Here is a 21,613-nt window from a genome sequence, read left to right as displayed (position 1 = left end):
GTTGATACCCAGACCAAGACTCAAGGACGGAAAAAACCAAGATGAGGACTCGCAACGAGCGAATGCTAGTCGTCCGAACAGATGCCTGAGGAGACAGTGGGACCCTGGTCAACGTGGACCTGTGAGGGAGGATCATTTTCACACTCTCACCCAATTCTCCTCTGGCTGTGCCATGATAGATGGATTTGACCCCACAAATGAAACAAACGGAAACCTTGTTCCACTAAACTAAAATCCACATCTACTAACACAACAAACTTGGAAAATGGGGAGAAATAACCTTAGTGCAACAGGTTTACCAGAAAGAAATGGAGCTCATGGCATAAAACATCTCGGATTAGATCCATTCATCTCAGTGTCCTGCCGGTGCTTGATGGTTTTTTTAAATCATGAAACACGTCCACGGGCGTCATCATACCCAAAGGCCTCCGAACCATCACAATGTTCTTATTTTCTTCACTTTTAAACATGCATATGTTTTCAATGACAACACGCCGGGGTCTGTGACGTTCAAGGGTAGCGTGGCCTTGAGGAACTTGCAGTCATCACAATTAAAAAGTGGGAACAGACTGCCGACTGTAATGCCGAGTGTAATCTCTCGCCGTTTTCATCAGACCAAGTCGATCTCACGTCTCTTTCAAGACAAGTTAGTCGTAGTTACAGCAAAGGCACGCTTTATATTACACTTGCATCCCCCCCTGTGTTAATACGAATGAATGAACGATATCAAAATCCAAGCAACGCATCTCAAAGTGTGTGTCCATGTGTCTTGCCGTGTTAGGTTCAGGTGCTTGCGTGCACGGCTTAGTTGCATTGCACGACTCGTGGGCTCCTGCCAGACGTCCCAGAATACACCCGGCTAACAAGAAGCCTTCGAGCGGTGGCGATGCCAGGGGAGGCTTTTCTTCTTCCTCGTGCTGGTGCGCTCGGCTGGACACAACATTTTGGGATTGTGGCCAGAGATTTTTTGAGGGAATACGAGCGGGCAACCTCCTGCAACCAGGCAGTGTCGGTGACCACTCAAGATGCCGCCGCCGGATCCCCCCCCCCCATAAAAGTCGACTCCCGATGAGCTGTTGGTGTGTGTGTGTGTGTCAAAGGCCCCGGGGAAAGACTGGAGGAGCAAACAGCTGCTACAGATATTTTCCTGGATGAGCAACAACCTACAGAGGAGAAATGAAAACGGGCTGTGCTCAAATTAGGACTTTTTAAAAACACAAAAAACGGCTTTAATTTCTGAGTCGAGCCGTATTGCCTCACATGATATTGAACACAGTCATTTGTAAGCTCTGCATAAAATTACATTTGTTTTCTGAGATTGTTGCCATGTGATTAATGTTTGATCCGTGTCCAGTGTTCTGCGAGTCTGAAAGCATGTGTTAATGCTGATCACAACGGTCAATTAGAAGAAGTTGCAAGCCACTACTGCCCTCTATGTGTTACAGGGGGAACTGCGGGTCTGGAACAAAACCAGCACACTAAACATCGGACAGCTTTTATTCGAGTGTAAACGCAGCTGTGAATGTTCTGGTATGGCGATGAAGCCCATTCAAAACTAAAGCTAATAAACTGCTGTGGAATCCCAGGGGTTTTCCTTTAGAAGAAGAAAGAAAGAGAGGCATGAAACTGACCCAACAGTGTTCCAGTTGGAGAAGAGACTCCCAGCAGTAAACTCTCGATGTCCATCAGCGTCGTGCGGACCGGCAGTGGGCACGCACACATACATCGAGGCTCCTCTGGGCGACCCCGGTGCCGGGCCCAGACCCCCCGTTGCTCCTCTCTAGGCCCCCATGCCGGGCGCTCCCATTCATTTGGCTCATTTGAATTCCGACGTGGGAGACCTCCGATGAGCCGGCTGAACTGGGGCTCGACACGACGAGACTGCTAATTCCTCACAGCGGCTGTACACACATTGCCCTGCTGTGTGCTTCGGGACTAATGAGTTGGATGCACCTGTCTGGAGACGGTAATTAATCCGTGAGTCGGGCGTTCGGCTTGTTGGGGGTGTGAAGCGGTTAATGACTTCGTGGCCTCGGTGTTCCGCTCGGTACGAGAAGAGAGTGGAGATGTAACGGAGATGCAGATCTCCTTTGTTACATCCTCAGACTGACTGAGAAATGCTGCAATGTTGCAAAATAAAAACACATGTGTTGCATGCATTGTACAATGTAAGAGCATCTTAAAGGTTTAATATTAGAAAGATGTATTGGTAGGAGTTATTTTCCATTTTCATCTGCATTTTTCTTTTCGTTGTGTAATATTAATCAAAGACGTCGCATCCGACCTTTGGATGACATTCTTAGTTTAAACTTCTTCATTGTGTGCAAACTGAATATTTTGGGCCAGCAGAGTCTTTTTGAGGATTTGGGTTGTACCTTAAAAAAATAAAAAAAGGGCTTTTAAAATATTGTCAGAAGAACAGACCTGTAAAGATAATAGACGAGAAGCACGCGGCTGGCCTTTTATAATAATAATAATTCAGACTTCTATAGCGCTTTTCTCAGTACCCAAAGACGCTTTACAGGGAACAAGAGACAAACAGAACAAAACAAAAAGAAAGCAGACAAAACGAACAAACAGGAACAGCAACAGAAAGAAAGGAAAACAAACTGGCAAACTTTTCTCAGCTCGTCTGTCCTTGTTCACCCCGGAGGCTTCCTGGACATCATATGACTTCCTCTGATCACTTCCTCCACCTGCAGAGTTTCTCCCCGGAGATTTAAACCACTCTGGCACTTCTCTGGCCTCTGCTCTCATTCCCAAACCGTGGGGGGGGCTCCGTCTCTGCTTTCCCTCACGAGCTTCCTCCCCACCTTCCCCTGTCTTTCCTCAGATCCTCTCGCCCTCCTTCATTCCTCCACTCTCGTAGTTATCGTGTGCCCTCACTCTCGAGTTCGCTTTCTATTTTCTATTCCCCCCCCCCCCCCCCCAACATCAGCTCACTCCATCTCCCAGCTCGCCACAGGAGAGCCCAGTTCGGCCTCGCTCCCCATCTCTGCGTGTGAACTGTGTGTGCGGCGTTGGGATCCTGCCAGCGAGGTGAGAGGAGGCGTGCAGGAGACGATTAGGGACTTCAAAGAATCTCCTGTGCACAGGTGTGACGGCTGTCCCACACTAGCAGATGCAATGAGAGACACACACACACACACACACTTAATCTGAGAGCTCAGTGGCTTGTGGTCGCAGGTCCTCGTCAAACGCGAGGCCCCTTTGAAGGTCACTCGGAGACCAGGCAACATCTTTACATCACAAACATCACACACCACTGCTCACCCCGTCTGGCTTGTGTTGTAGCGCACACACGCACACACACACACACACATACACCGACACAACCTTTTTTGTGAGGCATCATTTTATGATTATGTCGTAAACATCAGGAATAAAGAGGAGACACACTCTTGGCTGCCACAACTGCAGTAATGGCTCTTTTCTCTGGTCAATCCAAAATGAATTAATTGTAGTTTGTTTACACATGTGTGGAGATGTCTCTTTTTCATGTAATCCAGGCCATGTGGCTGCATTGTCAGACGATATTAAAAAAATGAAAAACGGTCCATTAGGGATTTGCGGCCTCTCTGACTTTATGACTCACTAAAGAATGACATGAGAGCTTTAATTATGCAGAGCATCCTGCTTAGGGTCATCCACCTGAAACATACCAAGCAGGCCTGTGGGCCATGTGACAGTGGACTCTCAACTTAGATCCCCACGTTGTTTGCGAGTGGATGAACTGAAATCGTGCTCATTTGTGAAAAAAACATCAAAAGATCGCAATCGTGTCATTAAAAGGTTGGTTTTTGCAACTTGTGTTGCACAAGCCATATGCTTTTGGTCAGCGTTTCCACTAACTTCATTCTGCTTCTCCGAAAAACTAAATCGCACGTATCAGTATTCAAAAAAAATACGGCTTTTTAAATTGCGTTTTGAAATTATGCTTCACGCCATGTGTAGCGTCACATAGTTTAATCGTTGCATTTCATGCGTCTGCGTGGTTTAAGTTTGGGATTTTAGCTGTGATTTCACTCAAATAAAATGCTTTCACGTGCATCTTTTTTTATTTTTATAGAATACTCATCAAACACACACACCCACACACACACACACCGCAACTGCCAGCCCCCCCCCCCCCCCCCCCCAGAAGTCCACATGGAACTGATCGCATTTCAACAAACACTGTGTAAATAGCAACTAGTAGGCCATAAACAGATCAAGAATCGCTGCTACACATGAGAAGCAGTGCACTCTCTGCACTTTAGAGAACTTTTTTTTAATTTGTTGCCGAATCTTTCATATGGGTTGGGTTTGAGGAGTTTTGTTGTTTCCTGCAGCGTTTGAAAGAGGAGAATGAGTCGGAGAGGGTTTTCCGCTTGTCAAGTGCTGCTGTACTTTGTGTGGTTTTAGCTGAATCAAACGAACCGCTCAGGGAGAAAACGTACAGAGTTGCACAGTTCTTACCCGTTTGTTTTTTCATAATCAGCCAATCATACAACTCAGGAAAAGAAAAACAGATACAGTACTGCCAACATAATACAGAATATAAGCAGAATCAAAGCGCAGTCGAATCAAAGCGGCTCCAAAGTTTCATCTTCGGTGCCAGAACTAACACAACCGCTCTAAAGTGTTACTTCAGTTAGATTGAGATAATTTATTATCTCGGTTTCATGCCGACAACAGCACAGCTGCATGTCCACTCGTCTCTTCAAGCGTTGTTTCAATTATCCCCCCCCCCTCATAAATCTGCATTCTGACTGATTTTAGATGTCTTTTGCTAAACGAAAACTAAGACCCGTGGCACCGATAGCAGCCTCAGCTTTTCTTGGGTGTGACGCGTCAAGCGTTACACACCTGGATTTAGGGATTTTATGCAGATCCCCTCAAGCTGTCGGGTTTGGATGGGGGCCGTCAGTGGACAGTCATCTCCGGAGCTCTCCCGGGATGTTTGATCGGGTCCTCCACCCCACAGCGGGATGTTGCTGCCACCGTGCCTCCCTGTTGGGACGGTACAGCGCAGTGATGAGCGACGCCTGCTTTCCTTCAGACATGACAGGAGTCCAAATCATGGCCAATCAAATTAAATTAACCACAGGTGGCCTCTAATCAAGGTTTGGAGACATCAAAACAATTATCAAGATAAATCAGAGGCACCTGAACTCAATTATTTCTTATCGTGGAAAAAAAGTCTGAATATTTTTACGTCAATATGATGTTTTAATATATATCTTTGGGGGTAGAGTGCCCTGGGATGTTGGTACATTTTGTTACCCTTACTTCATAAGTGTACTTACAATTTCTAAATCCTTCACCCCACTGCATATATACAAGTTCACATGAGCACAGTGTAGCACGTGGCCCTCCTGGTTGCGTCATAACGGGTTTTATTATCGAACAAAGACTCAAATTAATCCGATTAGAGAAATTACTGTCATAAAATATCATAAACTCAAGGTGGTTGAAAAAGTAAATTCCAGATTCTGTCCACTAGAGGGCACTGTCACACTTCAAGTGTGTAGCAAGGCACAAGATATCTCTCTCTGTCTCTCTCTGTGTCTCTCTGTATCTCTTTTATAGTGTTCCATTGCCTCCTAGTTCAAATAAAATAAATACATCTGTGTACACATTGTGCTCTTACCGACATCCGGCGGGAGGACAGTTTGGCGTGCGCCTTTTTTTATCCGTCCCCGCTTGTACTTCCGCGTTGAAGGTGGAGACTAAAGCATGACAGGCTGCTTGTGTTACGTTTGGGGAAGTTGCTCAACATGGGAAATACACACTTTACGAGACCGCGAGCAATATATCCGTTTGCCGTTGTTCTGCTTGCAATGGCGGATAACTAACACTCATAACTGCGGTGTAAGTTGAATACCATGTTGTTATAACTGTCAGACAAAACACAAAGTGGAGTTGTGTACTTTTTTTTAAAAATGAATAACTCAGTAACTTCCGCTACTTACATTCGCAGCCTCAGTTTTAGTTTACGTCGCAGGTTGTCCGATTTTTTGGACCCCCAGGGTCGATGGAAAGATGTTATTACGTCGATACGGAAGCCGAGTGGCGAATTGAGGTACTCTCAGCTTCATGTCAGGTAGGTGATTCTAAACCAGTGGCACGTCAAATGCAGATGTATGTATAGTTGTGTTGCTTCAGTTTAGATGGAGCATGCTAGTATGTATCTATGTATCTATCCATCTATTTATGTACCTCCTGTTATTTTCTCCAGGAGGTTCGAAGGCCTTGTTGCACAGGGTAAAAGTCCCACAGTGGAGCTGCTGGTTGACTGGGGCACCGCTAACAGTACAGTGGGGGAACTTGTGGACATTTTGAGGAGTCACAAGTTATTGGCTGCTGCTCGTGTCCTGCTACCTGGTAAGGTTTTTCAATAAATGGCAATATAATAATAACAGTCTACATGATATGCCATTAAGCCTATTTACAGCCTATGGCCACACGTACACCTACATCATGCTCATCAAAACAGATATCCAATCTTCTATTTTTTAGATACTTCTGTTCAATGATGGAAGTAACTAAGTAGAGAGATGTGCTTATTATTCATTAATAAAATAAATGTGTACTACATTTACTTGTCATGGACTCATCATGAGTCCATGACATATATTGTTGGCTAAGAGAAGAGGTTTTGTTCCAGATGTGTGTAGACACCCACTACCAGGTCATAACATGGACCTTAATGGTCAGGTTCCCAGTTTAATGAGATGCACAACTACAATAACAAGGTCCACCTGGTAACCATTTATTGACACAACTTTACCATGACAAATAATCATAGTCCGTCATAATGGATGGCGGAAGAAATGTGAGACTGAATATCAACAAGTATCAAACAGAAAACTGACTTTGTGTGTGTAATATAAAGAAGTGGCCTGTTTCATGTGGGATTACACAATGACATACATTAATACAAGAGAAATATAATTAGTGGGCGGGGGGAGCATTATATACTGAACATATACATAGAAAGGCACATCATAAATGCTTCCTATACATACATTATTTTTTTGTTTGTGTCGGAAATATGATAATGTGTAAATGTCCATCTCACAAAGCGATTACAACCATTTTAAGGTATTGCGAGCACTCTTTTGAGCGATGTCTTTTTGTTTTGTCCCCACACAGAGGAAGAGGCCGTCTCTCCAGAGACTCAGCCGGCCGCTCCAGCTGCGCAAACAAACAGTCTGCTTTCAACCCGACGACTGGAGGAGACGGAGACGCGGCCGCCTCCTGAACTCTCGGTCCTGCAGCCACAGATTCTACCGGAGGGCAGTGAGCCCGGACACACAGGTGTTGCACTTTCTTTCCCCTGCAAACTCAGTTGATCCATATTTTAGGATGATTTGTATTTTTGATGTTCACACAACCTCCTGTAGAGAGGCTAGTGTGAATATGGCTTTTTAAATTGTATTTAATGTAGTCATGGTTATCTGTGCATGAGAGGAGGTTGTGAAGCATATGGCATTAAACAGACTGTCAGTGTCAGTTTTTTATTAAAATATCATATTGCCTTTGTGTAAGGAAGAAACGTTAGGGTTAATAAAAAAAAAAATATAATAATAGTAATAATAATGCTAAATGTAAAGTTACAAAGTGCGTTATATGGGTGAATCAGAAAAAATATTCCAGATAAATTACAAATCATACAAGAATACATTTGAATAAAATACCCAACAATAATATAAGATAAGAAACAATAAGAATAATATGAAAAAAGATAAGATATGTTTGAAATAAAATAATGTACACGCATTGATAGCTGGCATTTACTTCAGAACAAGTAGTGGAGGAAGAAGCATTTAGTTTACAAGTTAGTCATTCTATTAAAAATGCTAAAGTCGCTAAAGTAAAAGTACAAAGTGGCCCACGCAATATACTTCATATACTGTTGGGTAAACCTTGAACAAACATTTTTTTTTTCTAAACTACCGAAATGTTTTGTGTGTCGAATCTTAATCTGCAAGCCAAGGTAACATCTTACTACAGCTGTCAGATAAATATAAAGAGGTACAAAGTACAATAATTATTCTGTATTATCATTGTAGTGCAGTAAGGTGTAAAGTAATGGAAATACCCATAACTGTACTTTAGTTTAACATTTCACCATTATGAATAAGGCTGTGTTATCTGAGATCCTAACATCTTGATTTTCACAGTCATTCTTAATTATGCCGGTTCTGTGAAAAATGTATGTTTACAAGATGCACCAGCAGGTGGCAGCAGTGAGACCTTTAACCGCAACAGTTTCTGTGTTCCTCTCAGTCGGCTTCTCCAGTTTCTTCTACAATGAGCTGATGAGGATCACGGGCAACTTCGATGACCGACCCGTCTCAGACGGCGGCCGCAGACTGGGAGAGGGAGGCTTCGGCACCGTGTACAAAGGTCTCCTTAACGACAAACCGGTCGCGGTGAAAAAGCTCAATCCAGTAGGTGAACATATTGTCATGCCAATATCAATACTTTATCAATACTCACAAGTAAACAAACCGAACACGATCTCATTTAGATGGACGACATCTCCGTGGACGAGCTGCGAGTGCAGTTCAACCAAGAGATCCAGACCCTGAAAGTGTACGTTATGTCCTCTATCCTTATCCTTGTTCATCAGGTTGCTTTTGAGTGACTCACCGCCACCTCATAACCCTTTTTGTTTTATTAGCTAGAGCAGCTCTTACAAGTTTGTTAATCCTCCTAAATCTGAAAGGTCTATCTATTTATACGCTAATTATTATTTTTGTGGCTTTGGGCAAAGTTTCTCAACCTTTTAGGATCATTTGGAATACATCTTTAATGTATTCATATTTAATTGAAATATATCACCGACCCGAAATACAAAATACGGAGTTAAATAAGTCTAAATATTATTGAATTCACACAGAAGGAGTCACAATTGTTGTGTTGTATATCCAACTATTTCAATGCACACAACGATAGTTATCATTCTCTAAAGGTGTATCAATGCCGTGGCCTGCAAAGTTGATGTTACAATGTACTATGTTGTCATAGCAACGCTGATCGTTCTGTGTTCGTTGAAGCAGACCCTCCTGATCAAAGAGATGGACTATAAAAGCGCGGAAGCATTAAAATAGTTTTCGGAAAGGCAAACAAATACCTTCAGTTTTAATAAGGTCATTCCATAAAATGTCCAGCTATTTCCTTCAGCCCAATATAGTGATTAACATAATTGTTTTGTTTTGTTTGTATTTTTTATTCAGTCAATCAAATCAAATACAATACAATATTATCCTATAAAATATACAAAAGAGAAAGACTGAAAAGGTATAGGTAGAAGCAAAAAAAATGCTTATAAATTCCTATCCTAAATTGAAATCAAAATAAATCAGAAAATTAATTTAAAATAAAGAAGAAAATAAAACAACAACAATAAACAAAATAAAAAACAAAATATATGTATATATACTACCACATACATCTTCCATATTAATACGTTTTTAATTACATTTATAACTCTCAAGAATTTTTTTATAAATAATTCCCTTAAAAACCAAAAAGGAGTTCACCATTCTTACATCCATTTCACAATTATTCCATAATTGGACTCCTACAACAGAAATACATCTTCTTTTAATCCCTTTTTTAGCCTTTTGTACCGTGAACTTACAAACATCTCTCAAATCATATTTACACTCATGTATTGAAAATAAACTTTGTACACAGTCATAATGATTCATATATTTGCACAAAACACCGGTTTGGTCTCATGTGTTTTCCCCACAGGTTGAAACATGAAAACCTGGTTGACATGGTTGGATTCTCCTGTGATGGACAGCACCCGTGTGTGGTGTACGCCCTCATGGTCAACGGGTCGTTGCTCGACCGGCTGGCTCTCTTGGTGAGTCTGCCCGACGACACTCTGACTGCTACTACTTAGATCATTTGACGAAATACTTTTTGTCCTGTTTTTAGGAGGGATGTCCTCCGCTGTCCTGGCGACAGAGATCCTTGATAGCTGAAGGGACAGCGAGAGGCTTGGAGTACCTGCACAACAACCATCATGTCCACAGAGATGTCAAAAGGTATATGAAAGCCTCTTTCCCATTGGACGAGAAGAAAAACTCTAACTTCCATCTGACCTTCGTCGTTAGCGGGAAACGTTGCAATCGACATGCAATCCTGGGACAAATGACTCTGCAGTTGTATTTATCGGCTGTTTTCCTCGGCGTCCGTGACCTTAAATGTGACACCTTGCCCTTTAAATGATCTTTCCGGAAAGCAATAGTTCGACATTTGGGGAAATACGTGTGTTTACTTTTTTCGGGGGGGGGGGGGGGGCGGGGGAGTTGGATGAAAATATCGACTCGAGATAGTCCTGATGTTTCACGGCTCTCTGGGCTAAAAATGTAGCTTATTTTTCTTCTCGTCAGTGCAAATATCTTATTAGATGAAACATTCGTGGCAAAGATCTCGGACTTCGGGCTGACGAGAGTGTCGGCCAAGCGCACGACGACCACCGTGATGACGGAGAGGATTGTGGGTACCCGTGCGTACATGGCACCCGAGGCGCTGCGAGGAGAGATCACACCTCGATCTGATGTCTTCAGCTTTGGAGTGGTAGGCTCGCTGCACACACACACACACACACACACACACACACACACACTGACAGGTATATTATGTCAGGAAAGGAGAAACTGCAACGGTCAGGTAAAAATATAGAACACGACTCTGCAGTTTAGTTTGAGTGCAAAGTTTGATCAAAGTACTGACACGGGCATAATCGCAGGACATAAACATCCCGGTGTACATTTCTTCCCGTTTGTGAAAATAGAGCCCCGTGTTGCGTATCACCTGTCAGTATTTTTTCTTCTTCTATGAAGTCAAAGTCAGTTGAGTGCCACAGCTGTGCTGTATGCGCAGCTGTACATATATATTACCCATCTGATGACATTGCTTGATTGATTTGTGGGATCAGCAGTGTATGAAAGCGCCTGACCTTCCACATAGTGCAGCGTGTGCAGTGTGTATAGTGTGTCCAGTGTGTACAGTGTGTATAGTGTGTCCAGTGTGTACAGTGTGTACATGTCAGCTGTGGGAACACTGCAGTGTCTGTGCAGCCACCTGGAGCGACGGGGGGCTTCCTGTCGTCCGATTGAACCCCCGACTCTCTGCATCCACAGGTGTTGTTGGAAATCGTGTCTGGACTCCCGCCAGCCGATGAAAAGCGCGAGCCACAGTTGTTGGTGAGCGGGCACAACAGGGGGGCTTTCACTGTGCATCCCTCGAGCCACAGGTTACAATTACAGCGCATTAAAGGCGCTGTGCATTCAATTAGCGAGGGCACATTATCAGTGAGTCACCCTCGGAGAGTGACGGAAAGGATTGGAGCCAGTTTCCTCTGTGCTGCCGCATCCACTGCTGTACAGATGTAAAACACACATTTTGGACTAGAAATAAAGTTCATCCAGCAAGAAAAATAATACTAACTTTTAAAGTCAGCAATATTAATATATATATATATTTATATATATACATGTATATATATATATATATAGTGAAGAAAAGAGAAAACAAATATTTATAAAAATGTGTATATAAATACATATTTATATATATATATATATATTCCTTTTTCATTATATATATATATATATATTTTAAATATATATATAAATAATATATATATCGACATTTTTTTCAAATCATAGTTTTCTCAGGTCTATTGCTACCTTCATTCACCTGTAGTGTGATCCCCCCCACCCCACCCCCTCGTCACTCTCCCAGATGGAGATGAGGTACGATATAGATGACGAAGACGAGGAGCTGACATTTGAGGACTTCCTGGACAAAAGGATGGGCGACCGGGTCCTGAGCCAGGTGGAGAGCGTCTACTCTTTGGCCTGTAACTGCCTCCACGACAGGAAAAACAGGCGGCCGCTCATCAAACAGGTAGCGGCAGATGTATGAAGATGAAAGGTTCAAGATGCTCTTCTTCTTCTGTGTCACCTTGAGCCAAATAGCTGTTTTGTCAGATCCAGAGATCTGGGCACATTTATCATTTTGGGACTAATTTATGAAAAAGTAAAAATATATTTGGCCTTAAAAGATGTTGTAGCTACCATTTGGTAGAGGGCCGAGGACCGTAAAAACGTGTGGATGTGAATCCAACAGTGATGAATATGAGAATGATAAATATAGCGTGAGATTTGCTTCGATGCTTTCTATATTTCTATGTTTTCTGTATCTAATGTCAGGTTTTACTCGTTTGAAAATACAGATGAAAAAAACTATAGATATTTGACATAGTATGTTCGTAATTCATATTCATATCTGTCTGAACAGGTCGTGATGGAGCTTAAAGGAGTTGTCAAAAGCATGTTGCTGGATTTTGAGGCACAAGAATGAAGCACGGCGTCCTAGAAAAACGTTTGTGTGCACACTGACACATTATTTTTCTTCTCAACTTTTAGAGAAATTAATGACTTCATCACTGTGACAGACAATATATTTTTTTCTGAATAAAAAAAAATCTTGTGTAATTATTTACTGTATTATGTATTTTTTTTAAAGAGGAATGCAACTTAGTACGTTTTTCTCCACCATTCTGAGGCTATTTCATCAGACTTAAAAAAACTGAAAGCAATTATTCTTCCTACTTTCTGTCGTGTATTTACTGTCAAAAAATAAAAAAAGAACGAAGCAGAAAATGATTGATATAAATATTTTATTTTTTAAAATTAAGATTTGTAAGAAAACAAATAAGACCAAACATGACTCATTTTTTTCTATTAGAATGACACTATGAATATAAAGGAAACAATTTCCCCATCAAATATGAGGCGGGCTGAGTAGTTAGCCTAATAATAATAATAATCAGTAGACGAGTGGATGTGGCAACATTTTGATCAAAGTACCTCTAGTATTCCCTTTCCTATCCACTTGCGTCGCCCTTCTTGTTTGGGAACCAGCAAAACTTGAGTCGCTTCCTCTTTGTGAAATCTGACAAATAAGGATGTGATATCTCTGGAAGGCTGTTCTTTCCACTGTGACCCTCCCCGACACACAACCACCAGAACATCACACGGCTACAGTATGTACATTTACAGCACTTGCATAGAAAAATAAGTTTCTCAGCAGATGATTTTTTCTCTTTTTTTGTTCATGTAAACCAGTTATATCAAAAAAGAAGTCAATTTTCCAATATAAAATGCACTGTTAAATCAATATGACGCAAGTGGGATCATTACATACGTGTTCTGCTTTGGAGCACCGCGTCGCGCAAACAGGGGGAGACGAAATGTTCAACACATTAGACACAGAAACATTAATTGACACAGACTTAAGGAATGCAAGTTAAGAATTTGAGCGCGTGAACTCAAAATGAGGATTTTCGTTTTTATCGTATTGGCGCACGTTCACATTAGTCACACTAACACTTTTTAAAAGTCTCAAAGCTGGCAGCGATGACCTTTTCTCTTTTTTTTGGGACTCTTTGAATCATTTGTAAATTACTTCTTGCGACTGTGCTAACAGACATGAATATGTTTCCATTTGGCAAGCGACAAATGGAACTTCTGAAGTGTGACATTGCTCAGTTGTCCTTGGCGTGCATAGTTGGGTCTCTGGGGAACTTTGTGGGAGTTTGAAGTTGTTGTTTTATTCTTTTAATAAACAAGCGTGTCAAATATGAGGGGGGGGGGGGGGGGAGTGGCCCGTTTAATCTTGCTCCTCTGCGGGGGGCCGGGTGATGCGGCGGCCCCCCCTCTTCCCGGGCCCTTTGGGCTTGGCGAAGGCCTGCTTGTGTGCGTGCTGCTTGGGATGCACCTCCTCGTACAGGAAGTCACCGGTCAACTCGTCCCCGTTGTCGATCTCCAACTGCACACAGACAAAGAAATGTGAGACGCACAATCGACTTAACCCTTGTGTTGCCTTCGGGTCATTTTGACCCGATTCAATATTTAATGTCGGTGTTCTTTCGGGAGTCAACAAACAAACATAAAGTACCTCACACTTAAACTTGGAAAACAATATTAATTCTAATAATTTTCTGGAGATTTTAATAGCTGGGGTCATATTGACCTCAAGGGTAAAATATGTTAGTAAATATAAAGGTAACAGGAGGGTTAAACATTGAATCGGGTCATATTGACCCCCCCCCCCCCCCCCCCCCGCCGCCGCAGCAACGCATGCTCTTTTCGACCAATAAGCTTCGACCTCCATGAATCTACTTTCCCAAAGTGGCTCATCGTTTCTCCATCAGCTTGAAAACATTGTACATTGACACTCCATTATCAAAATAGTCGATACGTCTTCCGTCAGTTGACTAATTGTTGCAGCTCTAGATCAAACCGCATGCTGACGCGGCGCAACTCAATTATGAATTTTACCTCATTGTGTTATTTCAGAATTTGAACTCCTGGAGGATTTAAAAGCACGTTTTTCGAGGGCTTAGAGTTTGTAAACATAAATTCTAAAGATCTGTGTGGTGTCTTTCATGGCGGCGGAACGTTTCTCGCCTTCTTCTCGATCTCAAGCTGCAGATCGTTCTCCACCATGTCGACCAAGGGGTTTTTGCAGCTGGAGTACAGCATCCTCTCTCGGATGCTGCAGTTGTACCCGGGCATCGAATAAATGAATACTGCGAAAGAGAAAAAGAAAAGAAACAACAATGAGAGGAGCAGGACACAGAGTGTCGTTCAGAGCGCCATCAACAACACCGCTGGATATAAATAACAACGTGCCGTTCACCTGTGGACTGTAAGTAGTCGCCTTCGTGGGAATGCTTGTAGAGGAAGAAGTGGTACCGTGCCGATTCTTTAGGGATTCTCAACGGCAGGTCTTTCACCTCCGTCGGCTCGGTGTTGCACAACCGGATCAGCTCGTGTTCAGCGTCGACTTCCTGTTGACAAAGGAAATTAAAAGTTACCCTTCAGGTTGGTGGCGAGCCCTTGTGACCGGGATGTGCCCGCAGTGAATTCCAGACGACGTTCCCGAATCTTGGGATAGACGGTGAATCAAACTGAATAATTAAATATCTCTCTTCGCTCTCAGGTGTTGGGAGTTGAACATTTCACTCAACAGCTGGAACAAAACATTCTGCCGTCTTAAAAAGCTTTGAGGATAACGGACAAAAAGAGGAACCGGGACAAAGCCGCAGCAGAGCCACAGCGGCCCCATTGTGATCCGATCTTGTGACATCAAGCCGATGAGAGGAACAAAGGCTTTTTGGAGAAAATGAGTCCCTCATTGTGTTGGTCCGTGAACCCCGGACCAACACACATTTCCATGACACAGAATTCATTTGCTTAATCAAGTTATTGATCGAGCAGAGGTCGCCTCCTCCGTAATGATTCGCTCCTCGGGACTCACCAGTTGGACGTAATTGATTCTTTTGTCCCGAAAACGTTCGAGCGCCGCGACCGCGTCTTTGTGAACGGGGAAGGCCACCCCCTGCAGAGTCTGCTGCTTGGTGTCCACGCTGATGTCCGTCTGCACCTGAACACACCGCAAAACACAGACGGCAAAACACGGGGCCCGTCAGCGTTGCCTCTTTCCGCCACGGACGCATCCCTGAGGTCATTCATAAGGCGGATGAGCGCGTAATTGAGCAAATATTTCCTTTGTCTCAAAACATCACATAGGAGGCTTTTTACACGAGGGCTTTCAAAGACGTTGTTATGGTTTCCAGTGGTGCCCAGTGTGTGTCGTCCGACATGTTCTCGACTTGTTGTGTTCCCAAGCATGTGTCGACAACACACACACGCCACGGAATGACATTACGTCATCATGCCGGCGACATTATGTCATCGCGCTGCAGAGGTCAGCTCTGGTCCTTAAATTCAGTAAATACGAGGAGCGAAATTAATGTTGCATCAGTGAGGTTTCCACTCATGGTAATTTGACTTGTTTCGTGAAATACAATTAAAAATTGTAACTCGAGTTATCGGACAGTAGCCCGAGCGCTGGAGCGTGAGGATTACATGAGGTGCTCGTATCCGCGGTGACGAGGCGCCACAGAAAAGTGGAAATGCTGGGGGGGGGGGGGGGTTACGCTGATGGATTGCATCTATTTTTAGAGTCCCGTTCCCGCGAAATGAAATGCCGAGCGAACGCGATTGAGCTCCCGATGCAGCGACCTCGCACACCGACAGGGATCGGGTGTCTTTTTATCCATCTGCTTCGTAAAAAGGCAGACAGCCTCCGAGGGCCAGCAATGATGAATATTTCAAAGCCTCTTTTTCATCTAGGGCGGTACAGAGTGATGCTATATTATCTTCCTTCAGCAGCTGGTCGAGGGGGACCAACACAAACCTCACTTCCCATTTGCTCTGCTGCTTCTAATTGACCGCACGTTGGAGAGGCAGAGCGCAGCTCGGGGCACTTCCATATTTGGTAAGAAAGGCCGCGCTTGTCTCGTGTGCGGCAGACTTGGAGAGCAGCAATTGGGAAAAAGGCTGTTTCTCCACAGAGAAGAACAGTTTCCTTGAGGTTTATTTACATGAAACAACCCCACGAAGCCTGAAAAGTGAAACTGTTTTCTTTTTTTTTTTCTTCCGTCTGACGCGGCCATAAAACCCTCCACGTCACCGGCAGCACGAAATGGATATCACATTACAGAATGTCTTTATCTTATCACCGCATGCAACTAAAGGCAAAGCACAAAGACAGAGCTCACCTTTGCTTTACACACACACACAAAAAATCACCCCAGCGTAGTCACTCTCATTTGCGTGTCGCTCTCCCGACATTGAAATAAACAGCCATAAATGTCTCTTCTTTAACCACTTTGTTGCTCGGGCTGAGTCGGGTTTGTGAACTGTAAACAAGAGTTCTTGCGGAGCTGTGGCGGCGCGTGTGCTATCTAAGCCTAATGGATTCCTCTCTGCCGACATCCTGCTGTTCTAAGGCATCAGCATCTTTGTGCACCGCCGCCGACCTTGTGCCGTTCGAAGGGTCGCGGCATCGCCCGGCCTTCATCGGAGCTCCTTCGCGCACAAGGAGACGTGATTATGAAGAAAGCCCGCTGTGCGCTGAGGTTTGCTATTTTTAACTGCACGGAAGCTCCGAGTGGAAGGATGACGTCGTGCCATCTCTTTTCAGAGCGGAAACAGAGAACCGGCCTAAGCCACGCCCACATCGGGACAGACTCAAGCCTTACAGGAGGTACTCAAAATGGAAATGATGACCGATGAATAAAGTCAACATTTCTTGTGTGTGTGTGTGTGTGTGTGCACCTCATTTAGCTTAATCTTCCTCAGTTCCTCTTCTGCAGCAGTGAGGGGCAGGGGAGCAGCCTGCAAGGTTAGATATTTCCTGTATCCGATGAGGGTCACTTCATCCTGACAGGAAACAGCACATACACACATCATACGGCAATAAAGACTCATTAACACTTCGTTTCTCACGTCAGTTGCCATAACGGTAAACGACTGACGCTGGGCTTCTGGCTTCTGAAGGTTCGGGACTGAAGCTCGGGGCCATGAAAGATCATTTAACATCGGTTCAAGTGCTGCGGTCGTAGAACCGACCTTTGAGGTACCGAAAATCTCATCCTTGATGTGCCCTCCTCCGAACTCCTTCTTCACTGTGGCTCTGGTGGCAGCGTATAACATTTTGTGTCGCACCTGTCGGCAAAAAAATAAGAACGGTCGGAGAATCAATGTATGGAGAAAGCGTGTCCGCTCCGTAGATCAGTCAGGGAGTTACGTCTATTCATGCAAACATTCTGCACCCAAGATGCAACATGTTCTCATGCCAGCAACCTTCTTCTTCCCTGCTGCTGCATTGCTAAAAAATATATATTTTTTTATACTTGATATTTTATTTAGGTATTTTACAGAAACACAACCTTCAAAAGTAAGAATGCATAATAATAATACAACATAAAAATAAATAAAAAATAAAGTACAAAAATTAACTATGCATCTGGCCAAGAAGTGCCATAAGGAAACACAAAAATAAAAATGTTAAAGCAGGAAAATAATCACAAATAAGGAAGCAAAAAAATCACAACAACCATGCAACACCAACGTTGTCAGTCGATCATAAGTTCGGTCCAACAAACAGATCTATAGTACAAAAGATATTCAAAGAGTTCTATTCACAGGGTATCTTTAACTTCATTTGAAACTTATATATGCATTGCTACATCTCATGGCGTGAACGGGAAGCCGCTCATCAAAACATTGCTACACAGCACGACAACTGGTCAAAGGCTCCACAGGGGACGCCATCTGAAACCTTTTTATTGATGTATTTTCACTGAAGGCTATTCAAATAGTTTACTCAAATGAGCAGCAAGCGATGGTTGTGAAATAATTTTGCAAGCCTCAACCTGCAGCACGAGGCTTTGAGCAGAAGGGCAGGAATGTTAAGCGCCGTTATGGCAGCTGGAAAGTGGATCCAGACTCAATTCCACCGTGCAGTCACAGCGCCGCAAACATCCTGCACGCCACTTTAAGTTCAGGCACGGATCACTCCTCGCAACATTCCTCTCACCGCTGCGACAGAAACACTGTGATGTTTATTCCTTCCGGGCTATTTAGAATCGCGGGGACTATCCCATAAGTGGTTCAGCAAGTTTGAATGAAACCAAAAATCCCGATGATTTAGGGAGACATTGTATTGGTCAAGAACACACAAAACAGACATTTGCATGACAAGGAAACCACACAGCCAGAAACCGAAAAGCACTAAAAAGGGAGGTTCAGACAGAGCACTGTGTTATTTTTGAAAAGCCCATAATCTTGACCCTTGTTTAGATTTCAAGAGGTTTGTCCGGAAATAATGAATGCACTGTTTCACCAGCGTACACAGAATTGCCTTCCTTGATGTGGTCACCACACCCATCTGATACTCAAAGCAGAGGGGGGAGAATCGCTGGGAATTATGGAAAACTATTCATTAAAAGGCGGACTGGGCTGGGTTTTCTTACACTGGAAGTGTCCGGTGACCAGGCCAGGAAGATCCACTCGTAGCCCTGGTTGTTGTTGGAGTCCAGCCGGTACAGAAGATAGCAGGGCACGTCGTCTTGCAGGAGGGGCAGCACCAAGGAGTCGTACTCCTGGTCCCACGTCGTCGATGCTTTCCTGGTGGTGTCCATCGTCAGTTGCTCTGGAAAGCAGATGAGCGCAAACAAAAAAAATGTCAGCGGCGCACGGGCGTGTTGACGCTCTAACGTCAGCCGGAGCACAAGCTCGGAGGGGAGGCCCGCGGGTGGAGCGTTTTTTCTCGGCGGAAGAAGCTGTAAGCAAAACATTCAGGACTTCTGGGACACTGCTCACCGCCATCAATGACGATCTTTAAGACTCGGTATTGGTCGCCGCTCCTGGCGCTGGCGAAGACGTCCTTCACGTCATTGCCCGCTGAGGAAAGACAGAGCAGGCGTCAGTCTCAAACTATTCGAAATCGATGCCGGCTCGGCGACAGCACACTCTTGCTTCCATGACCGCTTTCAGCCCTGGATAGCAAGTTTAACTAAACTGTAAACACACATTATACAAAGACCATATTATGAGCTTATTGACAGACTTTTATTGAGTCCTGTAACAATGAAACGGCAGAATATTATAGAGTTTATAATTTTTTATTTTGTTTACTGGGGAATACTTCAGTGGTCCAGCTGTGACTGAAGGCTGACCACCTTTAACCCCAAACACAGGCACAATACAGCAGGTACCTGCTTCACATTCAAACCGGTATATCGGCGGCAATTTTCCTGTTTAACAAACCCACCAAAGCCATGTAGCAAGTCAAACTACAAATACATATATGCATGCAACATGATTGATATTTATAGATCATTTTTTGCAGAACATCAAACAGGAAGGAACCGTTTCTTTTAACACAGACACGGATGTACGCTAAACTGGTTAAATCCAATAATACATTATATAAGCACAGGGGATTTGTCCCTTTCGAGCACTGGGATTAACTATGATTTTTTTTATTATCTACATCTCTAGTTTAGTCAGCCATAGACAGGTGGGTGTGGTTGTAAACTGTTTTAAGATAAGATATGAACTTTATTCATCGCCAGGGGGAACTTGATTTGAAGCAGCAGCAAACATGTTTACATATATACACAATGCAATAAAATAAAAATAGCAGGGCAGGACATATTACATTTAATAATTAAAATAATTAAATAAAGGAAATGAAAATGTTAAAAAATAAAATGAAAGTGTTTTACCCTCTGCCCTCTTGTAAGAAAATTATCTTACAGTTTGGTATGATTATGAACTCAAGTCTGCTTTGATAACGTGACTGATGTTGACAAGCAAGCAGGAGGGGAGGGGGGGGGGCATAAGTCCAACACAGCTGTTTACACCCAATGCATTTTATGATCGTGTATATTTAAAGAAAAGCGATGTTGAATGAAACCTGAAGTTAGCAGAAACGTGTATAATCTGCACGTCTCCCCGTCTGTCATTAAACCCACATCATGTGCACGTTGCTTTACACCAAAGACAGACTGTAAAACAAGCTGCTGCTGCCCGACGTCACGCCCTGCGGAAGCGCGTGTTTAGAATGCACACAGCGCAGGTAAAGGTGTATATCCACATATTTAAAGGGGAACACCCGCCGGTCGGTCAGGTCACCCGTTCATCCACAGGGCGACACTAACGCCGCGGGGGATACGAGCTTCATTTGTGAAACACCATACGAAGTAGCTGCGATTGCGGTGGCTCAGAAACGAGTGGCGAAACACTCGGAGATTAAACCTCAGTCCTCAAAGTGCCCCGCGCGCTCGCGCATTCACACACACAAACAAACACACACACACACCTATCTCACGGTGGCTCAAAGCTAGCTAGGAGTGGCGAGCTAACTTGACGCTAGCTTCTCGTTGCAATGAATTGTTTGCAGACTGTACTTGAAGCTCGCGCCGGCAGTCGCACGCGCGCACAAACACGCCGCGAGGCGAGACATTGTAAAAAGCGGAGAGGAGCGCGTGTACCTTGAATGCCCGTTTGATGTGACATGGTGTCTCTTCGTCGGATCAAGGGGCTGATGCAGCTGTTCAGGCAAAACCAGAGCAGAGAAGCAGGAAGTGGACTACATTGACAGGACCCGCCCCGAGTCGGTCGTCATCGACATCGAGAACACGTGACGCTGTCAAAGAATGTGTTTACTTTTTTTTATTCTTTACTTATATTGTTGTCATTTGTTAATAGTATAACAGTGGTAATAGCTGACAAATAATACAACAATAAGGACAATACAAATGTCAGTGGTAGAGAACGTAGAATATTGTATTATTTAGTACTACAGGTCCTTCCTGCTCGTCACAACCAGCTCTGCTCCCAGAGACCACAAAACACTTAAAACCTGTGCAAAATATATCCACTGTGCAATAAGCTATTATGTCTGTATATATCATATTCCAGTGATTGTGGATTTTTTTGCTGATCTAATTTATACACATAAACTTGCAAGCATGCATTTTATTTGTGTAGCCCTTGGTCGAGAGAGGCCAAACTAAAACAACATGCATACACCTTTGGAAGGTTTGATAGGTGTAAACGCATCATATTCCATAGCTCATCATGTGTTTTGTATTCAAAGTCGGTATATTATTTTAAATCTGTACTTTTCAAGATTGTATTTCAGTTTACATTGTGCTCACATGGCATATTCCTCA

The 21,613-nt window shown here is 43.6% G+C and overlaps 2 protein-coding genes and 1 long non-coding RNA gene across 3 annotated transcripts; 1 reads left to right on the top strand and 2 right to left on the bottom strand.

The window, feature by feature from the left end:
• Window positions 1-4,771: 4,771 nt before the first annotated feature.
• Window positions 4,772-6,013, bottom strand: LOC130195461 (uncharacterized). The gene is made up of 3 exons (XR_008832068.1): window positions 5,955-6,013; window positions 5,633-5,711; window positions 4,772-4,992 (listed from the first exon to the last, which is right to left on the bottom strand). It is a non-coding gene; the product is annotated as an uncharacterized LOC130195461 (long non-coding RNA).
• Window positions 5,736-12,514, top strand: irak4 (interleukin-1 receptor-associated kinase 4). The gene is made up of 11 exons (XM_056416990.1): window positions 5,736-6,085; window positions 6,221-6,366; window positions 7,138-7,302; window positions 8,275-8,438; window positions 8,519-8,583; window positions 9,751-9,865; window positions 9,940-10,049; window positions 10,398-10,584; window positions 11,151-11,213; window positions 11,755-11,919; window positions 12,313-12,514. The coding sequence occupies exons 1-11, from the start codon at window positions 5,925-5,927 to the stop codon at window positions 12,373-12,375; spliced, it is 1,404 nt and encodes a 467-aa protein (XP_056272965.1). The 5' UTR covers window positions 5,736-5,924; the 3' UTR covers window positions 12,376-12,514.
• A 163-nt stretch (window positions 12,515-12,677) lies between these two features.
• On the bottom strand, window positions 12,678-21,014 carry LOC130195458 (twinfilin-1-like). The gene is made up of 9 exons (XM_056416991.1): window positions 20,930-21,014; window positions 19,254-19,334; window positions 18,905-19,083; window positions 17,499-17,594; window positions 17,205-17,309; window positions 15,340-15,465; window positions 14,719-14,869; window positions 14,487-14,608; window positions 12,678-13,845 (listed from the first exon to the last, which is right to left on the bottom strand). Exons 1-9 carry the CDS (start codon window positions 20,952-20,954, stop codon window positions 13,687-13,689), a joined length of 1,044 nt encoding a protein of 347 aa, XP_056272966.1. The 5' UTR covers window positions 20,955-21,014; the 3' UTR covers window positions 12,678-13,686.
• Window positions 21,015-21,613: the final 599 nt, after the last annotated feature.

The sequence above is a fragment of the Pseudoliparis swirei genome, chromosome 6 (assembly GCF_029220125.1).
Source record: "Pseudoliparis swirei isolate HS2019 ecotype Mariana Trench chromosome 6, NWPU_hadal_v1, whole genome shotgun sequence".
Taxonomy (NCBI): domain Eukaryota; kingdom Metazoa; phylum Chordata; class Actinopteri; order Perciformes; family Liparidae; genus Pseudoliparis; species Pseudoliparis swirei.
This window is presented reverse-complemented; position numbering and strand designations above follow the sequence as displayed.

Excerpts from the sequence above, each read along its gene's own strand:
- LOC130195458 (XM_056416991.1), bottom strand. The coding sequence starts at position 20,954 with ATGTCACATCAAACGGGCATTCAAG. Across the intron at positions 17,595-18,904 it reads GGTCACCGGACACTTCCAGT|GTGCGACACAAAATGTTATA; the intron begins GTAAGAAAACCC and ends TTTTGCCGACAG. Across the intron at positions 17,310-17,498 it reads AGATTTTCGGTACCTCAAAG|GATGAAGTGACCCTCATCGG; the intron begins GTCGGTTCTACG and ends GTTTCCTGTCAG.
- irak4 (XM_056416990.1), top strand. The coding sequence starts at position 5,925 with ATGAATAACTCAGTAACTTCCGCTACTTACATTCGCAGCCTCAGTTTT. Across the intron at positions 6,367-7,137 it reads TGCTCGTGTCCTGCTACCTG|AGGAAGAGGCCGTCTCTCCA; the intron begins GTAAGGTTTTTC and ends GTCCCCACACAG. Across the intron at positions 10,585-11,150 it reads ATGTCTTCAGCTTTGGAGTG|GTGTTGTTGGAAATCGTGTC; the intron begins GTAGGCTCGCTG and ends CTGCATCCACAG.